Source organism: Etheostoma cragini, chromosome 8, assembly GCF_013103735.1.
Source record: "Etheostoma cragini isolate CJK2018 chromosome 8, CSU_Ecrag_1.0, whole genome shotgun sequence".
NCBI classification, from domain to species: Eukaryota; Metazoa; Chordata; class Actinopteri; order Perciformes; family Percidae; genus Etheostoma; species Etheostoma cragini.
The window spans coordinates 23,003,885-23,026,891 of record NC_048414.1 but is presented as its reverse complement, the minus strand read 5'-3'; the positions used below and the strand labels follow the sequence as shown (position 1 = coordinate 23,026,891).

Here is a 23,007-nt window from a genome sequence, read left to right as displayed (position 1 = left end):
AAGCTCAGTCATCCGAGAGGAGCTCGGAGTAGAGCCGCTGCTCCTTCGCGTTGAAAGGAGCCAGTTGAGGTGGTTCGGGCATCTGGTAAGGATGCCTCATGGGCGCCTCCCTAGGGAGGTGTTCCAGGCACGTCCAGCTGGGAGGAGGCCTCGGGGAAGACCCAGGACTAGGTGGAGAGATTATATCTCCAACCTGGCCTGGGAACGCCTCGGGATCCCCCCGTCGGAGCTGGTTGATGTGGCTCGGGAAAGGGAAGTTTGGGGCCACCTACTGGAGCTGCTGCCCCCGCGACCCGATACCGGATAAGCGGATGAAGATGGATGGATGGATGGACATTTGGCAAGTTTATTTTTTACTAAAAAGCTACAAGAGTTTGGCAAAGTAGCCACTCACGCACAATGCATCATTGTACATGTAGGCACAGTTGCCACGGATCAGTGAGCAATCAGAATAGCCCCTGCTAGAGAATTTCTTTCAGTATTATTATCAGTACTGAATGAATGTCCACATTAAAAGTGGCACATTTTTCATTTAATGTGGCAGATTGACATAGACCTCAGTTTTTCTGACTGTGTTCTACATATGAAGTAGGTACTATAGAAACAAATCACGCCGCCCGTTCCAGTGATTTATAACCTGCCTAACATTATCACATCCAGCAACAGGGTTTTATTGGTAAAGAGACACATATCTGTCATTTCACTGAAACTAACCCAACAAAACCACATCATTCTGAGTATCCTGAGTTCAGTGACACACTGAAACCATTACAATTCCTCCAGATCTGGTCAACAGCAAACAAAGCACTGAGAAAAGGTATGGATGCTAGTTCAATCTCTAGGGAGCTGGGTTGGGAACTGCATAGTTACAGGTTCAATTCCCCATTTGGACCAAAGTATGGTGTGGGGCTCTTGGAATGAATTCCAAAAGTTGTATACAAATCAAATAGCAAAAGAGTCAATACTATTTGAATGCTGAAATGTGATTTTTTTTTTTTTTATGTTGGCTAACGTTAGCTAATTTCCCTCTTTGGCTTACCTGCATGTGAAAACAAAATGCTTTTTCATGTCACATCTGATGAACAATAAGTAAGGGGGAGTGAGAAACACAAAGCGTTGTGAGGTCTTCAGATGACGAAGCTAACTGGAAATGAAAAGCTGCGGCTGGGAATCAAAAGAAGGGTGGGAAATAGTTTTAACACGACTTTAACATCATCATCCACAGAGCCAAAATGCTTATGTTATCAATAGATAGCTTGTTCTGGTTTCCTTACTGCATCGCGAGTTATAGGAGCTTAGCTGGGATCTTCATGGAAAAAGCTCAAGTTTATGTTATTTGCCAGAGCTGTCAGAGTAGCTTCAACTTCACATATTACCTTCTAACAGCTGTATACTCAGTTACGTGGCAATCTTTTTTAAAGCGTCATTTCAACGCTCTGGTTTTTTTGCATAACCCATCTACCGCTCCGTAAACCACTGTCTGCTCATGTGCCAGTCAGTTGTTCCCTGCGTTACATGACCCATTTTGTCTGTAAAGCTGTGCCTGTGTTGGATCGCTCCTCTACTCTCTTTCTTCTTACTCTCCGCGCAGCACTGCCATACAGCGCCGGTCCACACTTCTGACATTTTTCCACAGTTTTAATTGTTATTAACACAGCCGTATATTGTTAAATATGAGGGGCAAACCTGTATTTGTACCAATGTTTCGGCTGGTAACTCTGCTACCACGGCCGCCACGGCGAAGAACACAGAAGAAGTTATTGAATGCAACTAACTTCAGTTGGTAGAGTAATAGCGTGTGAGACGGAGCTGCTGGACTTGGGCAAGAGATGTAACCCATGGCCAGAATATCATAGTTCATAAAAATGCAGCGCAGTGACGATACAGACATTTCATACACACAACGTGTGTATACCTCAGTAGTGTAGTACATAGCCTCAGTAGTGTAGTACATAGTTTAGTACATGCGTAGTGTAGTACAATAACAGGCTGCATTTGAGCAGTGAATGTTTGAATATTATTTAAATACTAAAAAGAATAATAAATAATATTCAAATGGTATTATAGAGGAAGATTGACAGCTCTAGTATGGTGGTGGACTGGTAGCTGCAAAGATGTCAGTTCACCTCATGGGCACTCTTGGGGTTCCCCTTCGAGGGGAACTCAAACTGCGTCAGTTACGACACTATGGCAACGCCTTTAGGCATGACAGGGCTTAATGCAAATGAAATCTGTCGCACGCCACGGCAGCTCTCGGACTGGATTGGCCACAGGCTGTCAGAGGGCTTAACACTGGTGGCATGATCGCTTGCTGCGGAGCCATTCCGTGCCCCCGCGCCGGTCCTTGCCGTTTTTCCTGGATTTGCAAGGTGATTTGTGTAAATCATGGGATAAGCCTTACTCTGCCCAGCTTTCTACTCCCCAGCTGCTGGAGTTCGGCAATGTGGCAGGGATTAAGGACTGCGGCTATGGGACGATGGCGCAGGTTGAAGATGCTCTGGCAAGTTACCTCTCTCCCCAGCTGACGTTGTCTTTCAGCAAGCCGGCGCTGCCTTGGGACCGTGTCGGGTGACTTCCTCGCTGGTGGGGAAGGCGTATATGGCGGCGGGCCAGGCCAGTTTTGCAGGCCTACCAGGCGGACCTGCCGCTGGAGATTGACGAGAGAAGGAGCCCCTCTGAGGAGGAGTTGGTGGAGCTACGCCGGGCCACGGATCTTTTGCTTCGTGCCACCAAGGCGACGGCCCGAGCTGTGGGTCGCTCCATGTCTGCGCTGGATGCCATGGAGAGGCATCTTTGGCTGAACCTGTCGGACATCCGACAGAAGGACAGATAATTCCTCCTGGATGCACCGGTTTCCACCACTGGCCTGTTTTGAGGCTTTCCAGCAGTTTCTCCCTCGCTGGAATGGGTCCCGCTCTGCTAGGACGGCTGTACCTTCTCAGGCCTCTACCAGCTTCCACGACAGCGCCAGAGACGGAGTGTGAATTCTCGTGGTCCCCCTCGAGCAGCTTGGGACGCAGGACAACACTCACGTGCACCTCTCCCCGTCAGGTCGGACCTGAGGGCCGTCATCCAGTCACGGAAGGGCAAGGTGTGGAGGTCCTGACTGTGTGTTTAGCCCCGGAGGCCGACTGAGGTCCCCCCTAGGACGTCCGCTTGCGTTATTGTCCCGCCGCCGGGCCCCTTGTTCCCCCGCCGGCCAGCGGGTCCGGTTTCTACAGCCGGTACTTCCTGGTTCCCAAGAAGGACGGAGGCCTGCGCCCTATTCTGGATCTGCAGGTTCTGAACCGGTCTCTGAAGAGATACAGGTTCAAGATGCTCATCATCCACGCCATCATGTGTCACATCCGGTCCATGGACTGGTTTGTCACCGTGGATCTAAAGGACGCCTACTTCTACATCTCCATTTGTCCTTCCCACAGGAGGTTCCTGAGGTTCGCCTTTGGGGGCATGGCATTCCATTATCGGGTTCTTCCCTTCCATTCAGACTGCGCGGTTTGCCTTCACCTGTGGCTGTACGGCTCACTCCACGAGAGGCATGGGGATTCCACCGCTCTCCTTTCTGGAGCGTCTCTCCAGGGGGTTCGTGATGCAGCTGGCTGGGCCACACCTTCTTCAGGTTCTATAGTCTGGACCTTCCCTCCACACCCGGCACCCGGGTGCTTTCCTCCTAGTCGTGCCAACAGGTTGAGTGCCTTGCTTCATAGAAAGAGCTAATGAGCTATGTGCCGGCCTGCTTATATGCTCCTACAGTTATGCCGTCACATGCTACCGTTCTCACTAGGACCAATAGGATTGGAGTAGTTTTCATTCGCATTCAGCCCTGTCATGCCTAAAGGCGTTACCATACTGTCGTAACCGACGCAGTGTGTCGTTCCCCTATCTCGGGGAACAAGGGTTACATACGTAACCCAAGATGTTCTCCGGGTGCCTGTCCAGCAACAGCTGTGGCCCGCTCACTCATCTCTCCATATTTGCATGTATAGGTTCTGTGCATGTGTGTATTTCAGGCCTGTGTGTAATGCGTATAATAACAACAGAGTGACAACATTGTAATTTCCCTTGTGTGATTAATAAAGTATAAATTATTATTCTTAATCCAGGCATGTGTAAAAATATATTTTATTTTAGTTTTTTGTCTTGACAGTGGCCCATCTGGGTTCAAGAAGTTAACCTCAGCCTCAAATATAGTAGAGTAGAAGTATAAGGTGGCATAAGATTCCAAGTAAGTTTACTTTCCAAGTAAAGTACAAGCAAGTAAAAATTGTATTCAAGTACAGTAAATGTACTTGTATGATAATTTACACCACTGCATGGTATGGTGGCAACCTTATTGGTCTCTATTATAACATAAATACAAATTTCATTGGTTTAAAGACCAATATATACCAATATGATCATGTTTGGTGGATGTGTCAGTGCAGATGTCTAAAACAGTAATCCTCAGGATGTGGACAAACGATGAACAACAGAACAAACATCATACAGTGTGTAGCAGAAACAGCTCATATAAATGCAGCTAAACTGACAAAAAATCTAACAATAATCTATAACCGAAGAGGACCAACAGCAGTCACAAGTAGGTTGTGAGAGTTCCTCTTTTCTGATGCAAAGACATTGAAAACTGACTGAAGCACACTTGATATAATAGTTGCTTAGTAGCTCTACAGTTTACAGTCTCAAAACTTACAGTTAGACACTAACCATACTGGATTTCATTGTAAATGTTATGCTGTTATGTTTTAATATTTTTTTATTTGTTCTCAGAACAGGACTGTGGCTGTTGTGGAACAATGCCTGGCTATTGGGACTGAAAAGGAATCCAACGTATAGATATTTATCTTAATATTGCTAGTTAAATCCAAACTCAGGGACCGTAACTTGGTAAAGGCTGCCATGGCAACATCTTAACGGTGTCCAAGGGAGGTGAGGACTTCCTCTCTGACTCACACTGCTCTGTCACAATCTTTCTGACCTTTTATTTTTGAGTCCATCTGTGCAATCAACTCAGTATCAGTCATCTGCTCTGGCACATCCTCTACATTATTGCCTGAATGTATTGCCAGAATGCTACAAACAACTAAGTTAACAAGACAGTTTACTAACTAAACACTACTAAGTAAACACTGAATGCAGGAAGAGGAACTTCTGTAAGTGACTGCTGGCCTTGGTCTGTGTTTCTGTCGATCCAGGAGTGCCTGTGTACACTCTTCAGACCGGGGCTGAGACAATGGCTTTCATGCCTGTGGTGTTAACATGCCTCTCAGTCCATGTTGACCCATTGTCATATCATTAATGACACATGCATTATACTGAGGACGGATACTTTAAAGATCTTTCCCTATACTGCTCTAGATTACAGTATATAGTGATTACTAGCATTCAATTAGCTTAGACAACATTCATTTGAGGAACACCTTACAGGTAGTAGTATATGTAGTGAGTATTGGCTTACTGTTTGCCTATTGTTTAATTCATGTTGTTTAATATGTTTGTTAGTATACGTATGCACAAACCACCAAGAAAAATTCCTTATTAGTATAACTTTGGCAATAAACTTCATTCTGATAAACATACAAGGTTGTTCAAAGTTGGCCGCTCCTACCTGACTTAGAGCCAGAGAGAGAGAGTGGGAGAGACAGAGAATACAATGGTGGTTGAGCAAGCTAGAGAGTGAACAAATGAACAGAAGGAGCGCCTAACAAAGCAGTGAATCTGAGGAATAAAACGTTAGTGCTGCGGTTATGCTTTAAAGCACAAATAATAAGTTTGAAAGATAAGAAGAAAGAGGCAGAAAACAGAGTCTCCGCAAATACAGACACCACCACACACTTCTAGTGGGTCATAGGTGATGATTGAGAGGAATTAATATTGTATTAGTCAATACATTGTTTGAAAAGAAAAGCGTTGATTATAACTTTAAATCTGCAAAACTCCTTCATCCTTTATCCATTACATCATTTCACCTTTGTCCATGATATTTAGGGTAGATTATTGACTCGGAAGGTTGAATTTATACAATCTTCAACTTTGCTTCTCATGACACACCAGAATGGTCTTAATCTTACTGCCAGCTCACCATGTTTCTGAAACCATGAATGACAATTGAATTTTAAGAATAAGAAAATGACTCAGAAATGTGTTATTAGAAAAATGGCAAAATCTTATTTTACAGAGGAGATCAGGGTCAAGGAGTGCTCTGCCCCAGTCAGAGGAAAAACATGAAAGAATGTGAGACAAAGGAGGTAGTTAGAGTGGATGTGGCAATGTGGCCTGGTACCATCACAACACAGAAACTACAGTCAGGCTGCACTGGGAGACGAGCAGGAGGAGGAAAATATGGGTGGAGTAATTAAATGAACGTGGTGAAGAAGAATAAAATTGATATTGAGGGCGATAGGGGACTGAACATGGTTGTGATTATAGTAAAAGACAATGTTTCTAAAAAATTTGCCAATTTAACTTTAGCATGATGATGGATAATGATGCTTTAACAATCAAAAACCCATGAAAAAACAAGCTGAATACGGGTAGGGGTCCAGACTGCAGTTTGACCCTCTTTCATTCGGCCCTGGCTAATTAGTGGGATGTTTTTTGACAGTTTGGAGATTATCTGTATCCGTGTTTAATTTGCCTGATAACTAATGACGTTAGTTAATAAAAAGTGCAATAATCTGGCTCTACTACAGCTGTGTGTCTGTCCCTTCGCTTCGGTTTCACTCTCCACACTATCTGACTATCTTTTACTGTGTATTTGTTGAAAGTTTCTAATTTATAAAACAATTACTTAAGTAATTTAAACAAGTTTTGTGTTGGAGTTTGTAACATTACAATTTTTTAATTTGGATATAAAAGATTTTAATTTTCACTGTAAATGCATATTGGTTCCCACCTCGGTTATCGACAGAGACAGGAAGTAACAAAGTACAAATATTTTGTTACTGTACTCAAGTAGAATTTTCAGATATATATTTTTATTTATATTTGTGATGACTTCCTTAAATTTTACTAAATTGGCTCGTTACTTTAGTTTTAAATCATATGTACAAATCATCATACAAATTCAATCTAATTGGATGGGAATATATGTTGCACCTCCTCACCACTACAAGACAACTTGACGGATTCAGCGGCAAAACATTGCGGCTTGATTGCGGTAACATTAGCCTAGTCGTATGGATGGCGACATGGTTGAAAATGAAGAAAACATTGTGTGCCTGACATATTTCTTTTTCTCATTATTAACACTCTATGTTCAAAGATTTACTAGCTGTCAGTTCATTTTCTCATTCGCAAGGCGACTTTTACTTGATACCTTTAAGTAAATTTTCAAGCCTGTACTTTGTTACTTTTACTTGAGTAAATCAGTTAAATCGGTACTTTTTTAACACAAGTATCTGTACTTCTACTTGAGTACGGGAAGTGAGTACTTTTGCCATCTCCGGTTATCGGTTTAATTATATACTAATAATCGGTATCGGCCTTGACAAACCGGTCGGTCGGTCCCTAGTTGTGATACCAAAGTAAAGCTTGTGGAAAGGAATTGGGTTGACATTATATGGTGTCATGGGATGATGGGCTGAACCGATGAACTGGGGTCAAAGAGCTGTGCAGCAAATCTTCTGAAATAACTTGAGGGTGGGGTAAGACAAAGGTGAAGGATAGAGGGGCTGGATGGTCGACACTGACGCAACACTGCTTACAAATAACGCACATAAGCCATTTTAAGTAACAGTTCTCAATTCCAATAACCCAACTCATGGTACAGTATCTGACAATTGCTAGTCACTGTTCCATTATCTTTTACTTTGACTGTTATTGCCACTATTCATTTCGACCCCAACCGGCCGTCAGACACCGCCTACCAAGAGCCTGGGTCTGTCCCAGGTTTCCTCCTAAAAGGAGTTTTTCCTCGCCACTGTCGCACTGTTGCTTGCTCAGAAGGGAACTACAAGAACTGTTATGTCCTTGTAAATTATAGAGTGTTGTCTAGACCTATTCTATCTGTAAAGTGTCTCGAGATAAGTCCTGCTTTGAGTTAATACTATGAATAAAATTGAATGGAATTGGGTGCTGATCCCATACCAGTGCTCTCTTTTTCCCTGATCTAAAAATGATATATTTAACTGCTAAACTAACGGAAATCATTTTTATTAAAGATGCAATGAGGAGTTGCTGCAGCAAAACTGACCTGACAGCCTGCCAAGACTGACTGATTGTAATGTTATTAACCAATAATTTAGAAAGAATAGCCTAACTATTTAAATATCAAACAAATTAGACTAAATGATGATTCAGATGAAAATATTGCGACACTATACTGCATCAGACACAAGTTCAGGGTAGTTATTGGGGCTGCACGATATGAGGGACATATGCAATATGCCATAACGTAGTTGAATATTGCAATAACGATATTACTTGCAATAAATAAACAAACAGATATTAAACTCAACCCCTAACCCTAACCCTCAGTTCTGCCTTTCTGCTGCTTTCAGTATTCTGCTACAATTCAACAAATTGCTTTTTGAATTTAAAACAGATGACAGGAAAGTGTAGCCATGATGCTCATTTTCAATTAAATCTGTTGTTCGGAAAAAAATGTGATTCGGATTTTATCTACCTGGGCTGGCCCCCAAGTAAAACCTATGTATGGGAAACACTGACTTACTGTTACTTGTCATTTTTATTTCTAAGCATGTGTATCATCAAGGATCCCTTATCTTGGCTTAATATTAAACTAATTACCCAAAACCAATCAAAATCTAATATAAAAACGATATTCACCGCATTCACTGTTAGTTTCTCATGTGCCTACACACAAAGCACCAAGCTGTTCCTTAAAAGGAGCTTTCCCGGTCTCGCAACACAAAGAGAGCCTGCCAGAGCGTCTTGTATTTGGTCCAAACCATCCAAAAAATGTTTTCACACTATTAACGAGCCGGACCATGTTTTACTTTGGTCTGGACCGAGACCACCTCTTTTTATCGGAACAAAATTTGGTCTTTTGATCCAGACAGTGGTACGGGGGAGGTTTTTACACCTGTAATTTTGGCTCGGATCAAACGGAAAAGTCTGGACCATTACTGATCATAATGTTTGGCTATAAAAAACTGGGATCTTTCTCTTCCAGGTGAGTGTGGGTTTCTATCGCTGCATTTTATTACTGTGTTTTATGACTGGTGATAGGGAGAGTCATGGGACTAAAGGTGGAGAAATTATGTGTCTCGCAAAGGCTGAGTTGGTGTTGCCTTCTGGGCAGTAAGCAGACTAAGTTACGGTTGGTTTGCAAATTCAAGATTTTTGTGATGAAACTGATGATGACATTGGCACAAAGGCAGCAATCTGATGCCAGGCAGTTGATTAACTCTGTCTTTCCCTAAAGTCAAACAATATTTGTGCAACTAAAAAATAACCTCTCACATACTGATACTGATTTTGGCTCAGTAGCAAATTCTATTCCTTAAGGTAATATTATCCGTCTACTTTCACCCAAAATTGTTTCTGCTACTGTTGCTACAAAAATCTGCATTTCTGGTTGATTGCTACTAGTAAGTAACTTGTCTCTCTGCTAATAATCAAAGCTGCACGCAGACTGTAGCAACATACGTCAACCCTACTTTCATTTCAGTAAATACATTAGAATTACCACGTTGTAGTATGCCTCCACCAACCAATCAGGTTTTACACTCGTGTCCGTCCTCACTCACAAAATATATGTAGTGAAGACTTTGAAGCAATTTAATAAAATATTTTAAGTGTATTTTATGACAAACATGGATGCTTTACACTAGGGCTTGGCAATATATTTATATTCCATTATATCGACATTGATGCATGAGGACTTGTTATATGTAAATAGTCTTTTCTTTTCCTGGTTTTAGAGGCTGCATTACAGTAAAGTGATGTCATTTTCTGAACTTAGACTGTTCTACCTGTTCTATTTTTTGGCTTTACCCACTTAGTCATTATGTCCACACTACTACTGATTTTGTATCAATTGTTTTTATCTCATTGTGTAAATATGTTGTGAAAGCACCAATAGGCAACCTTGTAAAATCGCCACTATATAGACATTGATGTATGTGGTCAAAACTTGATTTTCTCCATATGGCCCGGCCCTATTTCCCACACATCTTCAACCTGGCAGATCTATAAAATCATTAAGTATTAAGGTAGCCATCCAAGATTTGTGTCACTAATTCAGTCTCCAACCAAATGTGAAATATGGTCACACTCTCTCGTCTTCTGTTCCTAAGTTATGGCGTTGAATAATATAGGCCATAATGTTTTAGGCCCTGGACACCAAGACAGGTGTTTTTTTGTTCTTACTTTATAACTTTATCCAATTAGACATGGTTTGAAATGTTGTACCAGTGAATGTATGCGGTTAGAATATTCCGTTAAGGCGTTCCTCAGAGATTGTGTTCACAGGAATGGGACAGACATGAGGTCACAGGGACATTGACCTTTAACTTTTCACCTCCAAAATGTAATCAGTTCATCCTTGAGTCCAAGTGAATGTTTTTGCAAAAAGGGAGTCCTGAGTACGGAAGAGGATTTGGGTCACATGTGAAAAAAGTCAGATTTACAAAGTTAAAAGTAAGACTTTATTTTCTAAAAATTCTGAATTTTATCTCAGAAATCTGACTTTAATATTAGAATTCAGATTTTATTCTCAGAATTAGGAGATGAAAGTCCTCATTTTTTTGCATAAAAAAGGCACTTTTTTTTACTTTGTTTTGAGAACAAAGTAAGAATTTAGATATTTCATCTCAGAATTCAAAATTTTTCTCAGAAGTCAGATCATTTTTCATACGTGGCCATAATCCTCTTTCGTACTTGAGACATTGCATTTGTTTTAGTTTTTTTAAGAACAGAACTGGACACCCAGAACATTTAGTCAGACTACCAAACATGTGCAATTAAGAAGTGGACACTGGCTTTATTCAAATTTGTTTGTGAGCACAGTGTGCCAAAATGTCCATGTATTTACAATACAATGCTGTGACAAAGTATTTTTCTTTGTTGTGTGATTGAATTTGACAGATAGACCCACATAAGACACATATGACATGATTTACCTATGATGTCCTACATGGCATGAACTGTGTTAAGAGAGGACAGTGTGAAACCTGGATGAAGCGGATAAAAACTGACATGTGAGTAGTTATCTTGTGTTTGTTTATGAGGGTGTGTCAACAGCAGCTCCCTGGTAGGATACATGTGGGAAGAGCAGGGTTGAAGTTCAGTGTTCAACACCGAGGAAGGTTCGACAACACCGAAAAGGCCATGAGCTCTGAATACTTGTGTGGCACAAATCAATCTGTCACACAGATTACAGCAAATGTAAGAGAAAACAGTATATTTACAAATCCAACAATAGTGACTAACCAAAGTCTGTTGACCTTTATAAATCTACTTCACACGTTATTGAATCCTCAAAACCATGACTCAATACACATACGCCAAAAGGCTTCATTATCTCATCTAGGTCACAGACATGATCAGGGAACCAGGGTAAAACTTGTATCCCGTCTCTACGCATGCATGTTCAGTCATTTTAACTCTTACTAAAACATTGACAGCATTGATGGCAGACATTAAGATTTACTCTTCTGAGCAGTTCCATTCCAGTATTAATAACAGACAAAAATCTAAATCACATTGTGTATTTATTACTCATCATCATAATCATAAATTAGTGCCTTGCTCTGCTGTAAAGATTTGATAACAATGACATCAGAGTCAGCAGTACTACCACAAGACTGTCTGTAATAGTTCAATACTGTGTTTGTGTGTGTGTGTGTGTGTGTGTGTGTGTGTATCAGACCCAAATTCCCAGGGCTCAAGATTCTATCCTTTCACTCTCTCTCTCTGTACATATTACCTCTGTACCTCGGTATCTGCTCTGCCAGTTTGTGCAGAAGGTGTCATGTTACCATACACGTAACTAGTGAGCTAAGCACTAAGCATGTCCATTGTAAAATGTTAGTTTCATTAATAAAACTGGCAGGAAGATTGACAATTTATTTAAAAGACATAACATCAATGAAGTCCAAAATTATTTAATGATAATCAACCTTTTTGAACGCCCCTTTAGGTACGGCGGCCAGTTAAAGTTAGATACATACAAATAAAATATACATGAAATGTGTGATATTGGCGTGTTGCATACAAAATTAAACAATTAGAGAAACGTGGTGAAATCTTTGGAAATAAATCAAATCACACTATGACACATGCCCATGTCCCAAAATCTAGAGATTTAAAGACAAAAAACAGCCTGCTTCAAAATTCAGATATTTAGGGCCAAATTCTCACAATGAGACTACTACAACCAAAGTCTAAAAAACAACCAGTCAGAATGATGCAGAACTCTAGAACACACTAACCAACACAACATTTTAAACATGTTTTTCTTAAATAAAGTTTGAAAAAAAGATGTATAATGAGAATTTGATTTAATACATTCATGGCTAAAGTAAAGGCTTATTTTTTGGTCTTGCTGCAATAAAATAAACATGATAAGGACATGATGAATGGGTCTCTACTTTCCACATTTTTTTTTGATTATATCTTAAACCATTTATCACACAAAATTCAAACAGTATGATGTCATCGTTGATATCCTACAACTGGAGACAGATTGCGAGCAAGAATTTATTAGACCTATCTGACATTCAATGACCATGCAAGATTACTGGATATTTACATTTGGGGTGTCAACACAATTCTTCTGGTTGAAGCAAAATAGTTTCCAGCTTATGTGTATTGGAGTTCAAACTTCTTCCAGGCCAACAGAGGAGTTGGCAACAACGGTAAGAGTTTTCTGTTTAATTTTTTTTTTTATCTGCAATTGTGGCCATGTGTACAATCTAATGTATTGCTAAGTAATATAATATGAAACTAAGTGAGTGGTGATTAGGAAAGGGCAGAGCCGGCGAGGAGCAAAAATGAGCAGCTTGTTCCCCATGTAGGTTTTTTTTCCCAGCCCTACAGGATGTAATTCACATCATACTATTCTAGTTAAGTGGAAAATAAGTTCCAGTGTTATTCCCCTCTGTCCTTCTCTTTATGTCCATTAGCTAGGCTTCATACCTCTCCAGCAACTTAGATTTCCCCATGGGATGACAACAGAACAATGAGAATGAAAGTACAGTCCGGAAAAATTATTCATGGTTAAAAATGTTACAACCTTAGGACTCTGCTCAGTACAAACAGTAAGAGAAGAGGGTAGAGGCAGGCTTCAGTTATCTTTCCCGTGAGACCTTTGCCCAAATCAATTGCAACTCTAAAGCATATGTTCTTCTCCATCCCTTCTGACCATCCATCCACTTTTCCCTTCCTCGCTCTCTCTCTTTTCCAGGTGTTACCATAGTGATTAAGGGAGCCACCTGACGCCTGCACCTGAGCACTAATTGCAGTGTCAGCAGTCCCTATGGTAGCAAAGGTAAACAAGGTGCCGGGTAATGTATCACCGTGGTGATAAACTCCAACCAGACACTTAAGACACATAAAAGAACAGCTTGTTGGAGGAAACTGATGATATAGGCGCTAGTGTTGAGTATAGTTGAATGTATCAAAAAACTGACCCGGGTCACAGTGCATACTCTGTACTATTAATTGGCTTTGATGTGGTTAGCTCATTTAGACAATATTTGTAACGGCCTGCAGGGAAAAAAGGGCCCTATGTTGCACCTGGCGCAGCCCTTTTCAACAATTGCAGATGTGAGTTGACTGCAGATGTGAGTTGCGCATGCGTCAGTTTGCGACAAGTAGCCTACAAGATGCTAACAAGAGACTTCTGTAATGTCAGTACAGTAAAATGGACCTACTTCATCAAGTGTGTTCACTGCTGGCTACAAGTTAGCATCAATCACAACAAAGGCTGTCAGTTTAATGGTGTTTTGCGCTAACGTTAGCAATCAAATAGCTAAAACATTTATGAAATGATTCCCATCTTCTGTTATTGTTTGTATTGAGAAAAGTTTATTATTTTATGGATTTTAAAACTTTCAGTATGACACGTTATGCCGTAAATCTTTTAAATCTGAGCATGCACTCACATCTGCACTTGACTCACATCGGGTAGTAACACCGTCTAGGACCCACTTCGTTTAAATGGCCACTGCACTTGCGCCCATTATTGCGCCCATCATTGCGCCCATGGGCGTGCTGGTCTTAGAGGGAGGTGTGTTCAGGTGAATTTTTGGCGTATTGCTATCTTGAGGCAGCGGGAAGTGATCTTGCCATTGACCAACAGAAACCTGGTCTAAAGTCAATAGCGCTGCATTTCATTGTTATTTTAACAGCGCATTAGTAAAATGCGCCTAGGCTCGTAAACACCACAAACCTAGGAGCACACAAACATGCAAAAGATTTAAAAGAAATGTGTTACAATGTGAAATAGTATTATGATATGATATGCTCACGTGCTATAACTTCACGCACAAGCAGATCAGTTTGTTCTCTCCGTCCTGCTCAGCAAATCCTTCATCATAATAGCAATGGTCCAAACGCACCTGGATTTAAAGGGAATGGGAGAGGACACTAAAACACACCTATGATTAATTAAGACCCTAAGTACAACCCTTTAGAACCATGCGTCCGGTGCTCGGACCCATATTTCCGCCTTCAAACTAGCAAAAGTGGATTTGGAAACGCCCAAAACGCACCTGCACCAGGCACTTCACACTGTGGGCTTAGATAGTCAAAATAGCGCCCCATAGCCTTCATAGACTACCACAATTTACTCTAGTTACTCTAGTATGCTGCAAAAAAAACATATGGCACTTAGCTGCTTTTGATATCGAGCTTAATGTTCACATTGTCTTAAGTCTCTACCCAACCCCCATCAATATCTCCCCCACTTCCTCTTCCAACCCTCTGAATCACATCTTTATGCAGAAAAAGATCCATGCAAATGAAATTCTGCATTCCTGAGCTCCGCCAGCCTGATCTGGTAACTCTCTGGCATTCCATCCACAAAACTTATCAACACCCACCACCACAACCTCGATGCTCCACTGTGTACTCTAACCTCCTACTTTCTAACTTAATATTTTTCTCTATTTCTCTATCTCTGTACTATTCTCTATCATTGCAGGGTGTCCTCTTTTTTACCTCTTTTCAATTTAACTCACTTTCAGTGTCCTTCTCTGCATATGTTCTCATTCTGTTAAACTCTTCCATACTATCTCCGTTGTTCATTCATTCATTCATTCACACACTCACTCATTTGAGATTCGACTCATTTAACAATATGTGTACCATCCTCCCAAGTTTATGACTACAGAGCTACATTATCCTGCACATTTGTTTACATTTCTAGGTCATGTGCAGTAAAAGACAGCTAGACAAACCGACCAAGTTAAACAAAAATGGAAATTCTGTCCAGAGTCCCAATTACTTCAAGACAAAGCAACAGAAGCCGAGCTAGGGCTGCACGATTATGGCCAAAATGATAATCACAATTATTTTGATCAATATTGTGATCACGATTAACTATCATGATTTTTTGTTGATTTTAACCAAAACATATTTTATTGTCACATAGTCTATTTATAACTGCTTTCACATCCATAATATGTTACATTCTTCTTATGTTGAAGTTGTATGTTGCGTAGACATATAGCTGCAACGCATGTAATTGAAAATTAGCGATCTGAAATATATACTATATTTTTTTTATTTTTTTTGTAATGTATTTCTGAGAAAGCTCCTTCACTGATTAAAAGAGCTAGGGAGTGCGATGTACGCTACTCACAGAGTGACGACTGACTCATTATGAATGGGTCAAGCACGGGTCAAATGGCGGCTCAGCGGAGTTACACACGTCGTGTGTATTAAATGTCTGTATTGTCAACGCGCTGCATTTTTTTGAACTATGATATTTTGGCCATGGGTCGTATCTATAGCAGTTCCAGCAGGCTCCATCTCACACGCTATTACTTTACAAACTGAAGTTAGTTGTATTCAATAACTTCTGTGTTTTTTGCCATGGCGGCCACGAGTTACCAGCGGAAACACTGGTACAAATACAGGTTTGCCTAACATGCTTAACAATATACAGCTGTGTTAATAATAATTAACTGTAAACAAATGGCAGAAGTGTGGACCGGCGCCGCTGTGTGGCTTGGCTGGGTGGAGAGTAAGAGGAGAGAGCCAACACAGGTACGGCTTTACAGAAGAAAAGGACAAGCCCCCATTTGTCAAAACCCAACTCATTGACTGCAAAAAAGATGGAGACCAGACGAGGTCCATTCATCCATCTTCATCCGCTTATCCGGTATCGGGTCGTGGGGGCAGCAGCTCCAGCAGGGGACACCAAACTTCTCTTTCCCGAAACAACATCAACCAGCTCTGACAGGATTCCACCTAGTCTTGGGTCTTCCCCAAGGCCTCTTCCCAGCTGAACGTGCCTGGAACACCTCCCTAGGGAGAAGCCCAGGAGCCATCCTTACCAGATGCCGAACCACCTCAACTCCTTTTGACGCAAAGGAAAAGCAGCTCTACTCCGAGCTCCTCTTGGATGACTAAGCTTCTCCCCCTATCTCTAAGGGAGACGCAAGCCACCCATCCATCTTCGACCGCTTATCCGGTATCGGGTCGCGGGGGCAGCAGCTCCAGTAGGGGACCCAAAACTTCCCTTTCCCAAGCCACATCAACCAGCTGCAACTGGGGGATCCCGAGGCGTTCCCAGGCCAGGTTGGAGATATAATCTCTTTACCTTGTCCTGGGTCTTTCCCAATGCCTCCTCCCAGCTGGACGTGCCTGAAACACCTACCTAAGGAGGCGCCCAGGAAGCATCCATACCAGATGCCCGAACCACCTCAACTGGCTCCTTTTGACGCGTAGGAGCATCGGCTCTACTCCGAGCTCCTCTCGGATGACTGAGCTTCTCACCCTATCTCTAAGGGAGACGCCAGCCCCCCTCCTGAGGAAACCCATTTTGTCCGCTTGTGCCCTGGATCTCGTTCTTTCGGTCCTGACCCAGCCTTCATGACCATAGGTGAGGGTAGGAACGAAAATTGCCGAAAATTAGATCGAGAGCTTTGACTTCTTGTCCATAAATATTACAAACAAGTCCAAATCCACGTTTGACTGCACGATCCATCCAGAAAGACCTGGCAGACACTGAAGTTGTGGTACACCATTCTGCTCTAAAGAGATACTTATAGGTACAGATATGGTCTTCATGGAAGAGTCATCAGAAGAAAACCTCTTCTACGTCCTCACCTCAAAACCAGCGTTTGAAGTTTGCAAATGAACATATAGACAAACCTGATACATTATGGGAACAAGTTCTGTGGACCAATGAGGTTAAAATATAACTTTTTGGCCTGAATAAGCAAAGGTACGTTTGAAGAAGGGGAACAGAATTTACTGAAAAGAACCTCTGTCCAACTGCATGGGGGTGAATCAATCATGCTTTGTGATTGTACTGCAGCCAGTGCCACAGGGAACAATTCAGGAGTAGTAGGAAAAATGGATTCAATAAAATTTCAGCAAATTTTGGATGCTAACTTGATGCCATCTGTGAAAAAGCTGAACTTAAAGAGAGGATGGCTTCTACAAATGGATAATGATTCTAAACCACCTCAAAATTCCCGGTGGATTACATCAAGAGGTGTAAGCTGAAGGTTTTGCCATGGCCTTCACAGTCTCCTAACCGCAACATAATTGAAAATCTATGGATAGACCTTAAAAGAGCAGTGCGTGACAGACAGCCCAGAAATCTCAAAGAACTGGAAGACTTTTGGAAGGAAGAATGGGCAAAGATACCTCAAACAAGAATTAAAAGCCTCTTGGCTGGCTACACGAAGCCTTTCTAAGCTGTGATACTTGCCAAAGGGGCCAGTACAAGGTATTAACTCTGCAGGGTACACAAACTTTTGCAGACGCCATGTTTTTGTTTTCTGTTATTTTGAAAGTGTAAACAATGGAAATAAAATCTAACTTTATGTGAAATATTATACAAATGTCTGATCTGTCATTTGATGCCTTTTGGAGATTTTCTCATATTTTCTTGGCTTCTTTATGCAGAATAAAACAATTTTTTCTCGGGGTTCCCAAACTTTCGAGCCCCAATGTATAGTTGAATTTTCAGTGAGGATAAAATTTTGTAGGACTTCAACTCCAAACAAGTAAATTCAATTTCAAATTATACTGTTCAGATTTTCAATTCAATGATTCAAATTAAACAATACAATTTCAAATTATGTGATTCCAAATCAGTTTTCAATGCAATTAATCAAGTTTAGCGATTTAAATTCAAATATAAATGATTCAAATTCAGTTTCTGGTGGCTCATATTTCAGCGCATACAAGTGGTCCTGTAGGGTGGTAAGTTGCTGCTGTTTTGTCTCTGTTAGGCTTAATCGCAAATTCCCTTTGGAGATAGTTGGGAGGGGGGAATTGCAGTGTGGTGGGCATGGTGGCTAGAGAAGCTGTTTTTGGGGCACATTCGGCGTGTCCCTTTTTTTTCATCTAGCTGTCACACATCCAGGTAGCGATGTGGCCCGGGCGGGGGAGGGAGGAAGCCCGGTTTAGCCTGCTCTAGAAGCCGCTATAGCGCGTAGCGATGTAACCCGGCCCGGGCAAAGAAAGGAGTGCTGGCGAAGCTGCTCTTAAATAGCTTGCAGAGCAGCTGGAGTAATGTATGCAACTGCTGGCAACAAACAATGTGCTGTAGAGCCCAGGAGCCCTGGCGCTTATTTAACACGTGTCTGTGTACGATTGTATTTGCATGAAGAAAGAGGCTCGATATAAAACCAGACGCGTTTAACAAAGTTGCATTTAACAAAAATCAATCAACATGTATGTACAACAGCATAAGATTTAACCAATATTTGAGATGTGTGAAACACTATTTGACTGAAATGGTATCAGAAATAATCTCAGAAATAATTTATGTAAAAAAAGACTAAAATGTTTTGACTAAAACTAGACTAAGTTACCTGAGTTCTCTTTTGACTAAAACTAACTAAAATGGCGAGACTTTTAGCTGACTAAAACTTGTTTCTGGTATGCTTCTTGCAGCTTTAACTAATAATGGTGATCTCAATATTGATCAAAATAAATCCTGATAGTCATTTTAATAATCGTTCAGCCATAAGTAAAATGAGAATACATAATTATTTAAATAGCACTTCAAAAATACATTAAAAATGTTCAATCAATTGTTAGGCATTGGTGGTGTGTGATGTTTCTTGACTGATGCATTTGGGATTTTGAAATTATGAGATTTAGTTCAGGAAATAAGGCCAACCTGAGGCTGGAAACAAATTTTAAACCAGGGATATAATGGACACATTACTAGTTCCCCATTAAACTTGTTCTGTTTAGAATTAATAATAATAATAATAATAATAATAATTGTTGTGGCAATTCATAGCAACGTCTAGAGCTGAGAATCAATATTGTTTGGTTTTGGGCTGTTGATCAAACAAAATTAGACATTTGAAGACTCAACTAAAGCTCAAATTGAAACCAGTTATTTCACTTATTTCAGACATTTTATACCTTAAATGATTAATTGATCAATCAATGCTGTATCAAGTACACATTAGGGCTGGGTGATTTCCCAAATCGATTCCGGAAGTCCCATTCAATTCGATATGGATAGTGATATTTCAGTTACAAAACAATTTTACTTGGTAAAGAAAGAGATTCTCATAAGAATTAAGCTGTAAATTGTACAAGGAACTTGTAGAAACTTCTAGCATTAATTCAACTACAAACATAAACATTAAGAATTGACCCCAAAGCAGAAACATGAATGTGTTTTCTTTCAAATGAACATTATAAACTATATTCATACTATAATACAATAAAGTGCTTACTTTATTGCAGAGGGTGTAGTGCAAAGGCGGTGTCCTGTAAATCTGGGAAATGGCCATGCCAAATTCTCTCACCAAAATGTAGCCTAACATTTTTGAGCGTTTTTCAGTCGTACAAGCTGGCATAACATGGTTGGTACTAATGGATGCCTCAGGTCGTCTAGTTTCATATGGTCCCAATATAGTCACACTAACTTTAAAGACATTACTGTTGGCCGAGTTTGTTGACGGTGCTGCGGGTCTCTTTGGGTTACAAGTACGATAACGGGATTTTATGAATCGATGTCGGATTATTCAAAGACAAATCCATTTGAAATTGGGAAATTGATTTTTCAAACTCAGCCCAATCACATATTACAACAAACCTTACCTCAAAACACAAAGCTGCAAAAATGTCTACAATATTTAACATGATGATATTCTCTCTGTAATAGGCCTGCTGGATGCTCTCCAAGCACAATTAATCCCCCTGTAAAGTCACACTGTTTGACTCAAGGTTGATACATCGTGTTCTTGCACTGGCATTTATGTTGTGTGGTGGTAAACCCATCAGGCAAATCATTGAAGAACTAATTGTGGGGTAGGTTTAACATTTGCTATTGTTTTTATCTCTTTAACATTTATATTTCATTTACACCTGGAATGTCCTTGGAACTCAGCAGAAATCTGTATCATGTCCCCCATTGTCACATTTGACCAGTCTCATAGAGTGACTTTAGGATTTTAATGGCAATTTGTTCAAATGTTGTTGTGCTCATGCCCAAAATGCAATCTAAATAAAAAAATCCTATGGAGTGATGATAGCAGCTAAGTCAGAAAAAACTCTGTCTTAACATCAGTTTTATAGTTATGACTTATCAGTGAATGAAGCATGAAGCTCCAAAAAGGATGAAGAAGAAAAGAAAAAAAATACCTTTTGTTACTGCAATTGTGCAAACTTCGCCTACCAAGATGCAACCAAGCGGCAAGAACACACACATGAGAGTGGGCAAGTCATGTAAATGTCAACTCTGTCGGCAAGAGATTTATGCAAACTGTCTAATTTCTTCCTCCTCACACACAGAAAAACACACTGGGATAGATAGAGAGAGCTGAATTGGGTGTGGATTCATCTAACAAAAAGGAATGTGACGTTTCTGGTTTCCTTCAAATTTATTGTCCCCTCTATCCAAAATGGGACCAGACAAACCAGTTACTCTCTCACACACATACACACACACACACACACACACACACACACCTTGAATCATGCATTACCACCCCTGACGCCCCCAACCAATCCTACCTCATCCCCACAGGTCTACCATGTCATCTACACGCCCCTCCCAGATTCCACCAACTCCTCATTTCCTCCACTACAATCAATACTCCAGGAGGAGGAGGAGATAAGAGAGTTCTTTCTATACCTGTCACAAAGAAATGCCTAGTAGAGTGAAGTGAGAGACAATAACACCTGTAACTCACAGGCCCCTCTCATCTATTATCCCGCGGGTCCACAGCCTTGCCTGGAGGCCATTGTTTTTAATAACTCTCTCTAGTCTGAGAGAAAGATTCCAAAAATCATAAACTTTCCACCAAGATAATGTCTTACAATGTGTAATTTATTTTAATAATTTGCTGATGTCAGTCAGCAAAAGGAATACCGTAGGACCCGTCAGTGGAGACTATGCCTATAGCAACAGGTTTTCTTCTCTAGGCTACCCTTCTCTGATCTTTTGATTTCTTTCACTGGTCTTGTTTGTATGCTCTGAGGTCAGTGATGTCGGTCTAGATGGCTAGGTGTGGTGGGTCCCCTGACTCTACCTGTGCTTCGTCGGTGCCGTTGTCGCTGTCCAGCTCCCCGATGTAGTACTGCTCCATCCACCGCCTGGCGTTCTCCGAGTGCCGGTGTGGGGGTCCTTCCATCTCCCGGCTCACGTCCTTGCCTGACCGCTGAAGTATCAGCGCCTCCCCGCCGGGGTGCATCCGCAAGAAAGAGGTTACATCGTACACCCTGGTCCCCAGCAGCACCCAGCAGGAGTCCTTGGTGCAGTTGCGGGCGACTTCCTTCTCCGTGAAAAACTGGGGGGACGTGGACGGAGACATACTGACAGCGGAGATGCAGAGCGTCCACCTGAACCGAAAAAGTAACACCGGGAGGAGAGCAGAGAGACCTGCTCGCAGGGCCGTCGACCTGACTACTGGACTGGGAGTCAAACTTCACTGTTGACACCCTTAGGCACCCAAACTATTAACTATTAACGAGAGGACAGTGATGAAAGGCGGAGTCTGTGGGGCGTTCACACACTTGGAAAAGATCGTATGCAACATGTTAAACTTGAAACGTCTGAATAATGTTTCTCCCAGGGGGTTGTTCTTTTTTTCCTTTTATAAATAAAGGTTTACTAACTCCTAATATTATCCACCTAAAATCTGAGAAAAGACGAATTATATGTAAGACAATCAGAGGAGGCTACCAAAATCCTATGATGTGTTACTTGAAGGCAGCATTGAATCCGGACGCACCTGCTGCTCTGAAAACACCCGGGGCAACAAACTCCTCAAGTCAGCCGTGTAGAGCAGCAAACTGATAATAATTCCGTTATTTACATTCAATAAACAACTAACATCTCTTAACGTGAATCATTCAAAGTACCCTTCCTTCACGTCAAATAAAGAGTGGCATAGGCTATGAAAAGAATAGAATAGAATAGAATAGAATAGAATAGAATAGAATAGAAAGCCTTTATTGTCCTGAGTCCTGAGAGAAACTATGTAGGCTACATATATAAAATAGCTTTGTATACACATTGTGTGAAAAGTAGTTAAGTATTAACAACAACTAAATAAATATTGCACTGTAATGAAATGAAATGGTTAAATATCAAATTTTGCACTGTATGAAATGTTTGTGTATGAATGAAAATGAATATGTCGCCTACCTGTCACGGTGAGAGCCTAAATTCCATGCATTTTGAGGCATTTAATGTCTAGAATATAGCCAGATACTAAACCAGATCCATCTAAATAACGGTCAATCTAATTTGCAACTAACTAAACCTGACATCTTTGCCTATAGCCATTTCTCAACCCTTATTAGCCTACTAGGCTCCATTCTGGGGCCTCTTCTGTTTAACATCTACATGCTTCCACTGGCTCAGATTATGGAGAAAAACAAAATAAG

At 41.1% G+C, this 23,007-nt stretch overlaps 1 protein-coding gene and 1 long non-coding RNA gene across 2 annotated transcripts in view; one reads left to right on the top strand and one right to left on the bottom strand.

Moving 5' to 3' along the window:
- fa2h (fatty acid 2-hydroxylase) overlaps positions 1-22,137 on the bottom strand; it is a 46,223-nt gene extending 24,086 nt beyond the window's left edge. The window contains exon 1 of the mRNA XM_034879023.1: positions 21,648-22,137. Coding sequence (XP_034734914.1) covers positions 21,648-21,929 — 282 coding nt within the window. The 5' untranslated portion in view covers positions 21,930-22,137. The remainder of the gene's footprint in view (positions 1-21,647) is intronic.
- Positions 16,068-23,007, top strand: part of LOC117949034 — a 15,409-nt gene continuing 8,469 nt past the window's right edge. The window contains exon 1 of the long non-coding RNA XR_004657609.1: positions 16,068-16,077. This is a non-coding gene — a long non-coding RNA (uncharacterized LOC117949034). The remainder of the gene's footprint in view (positions 16,078-23,007) is intronic.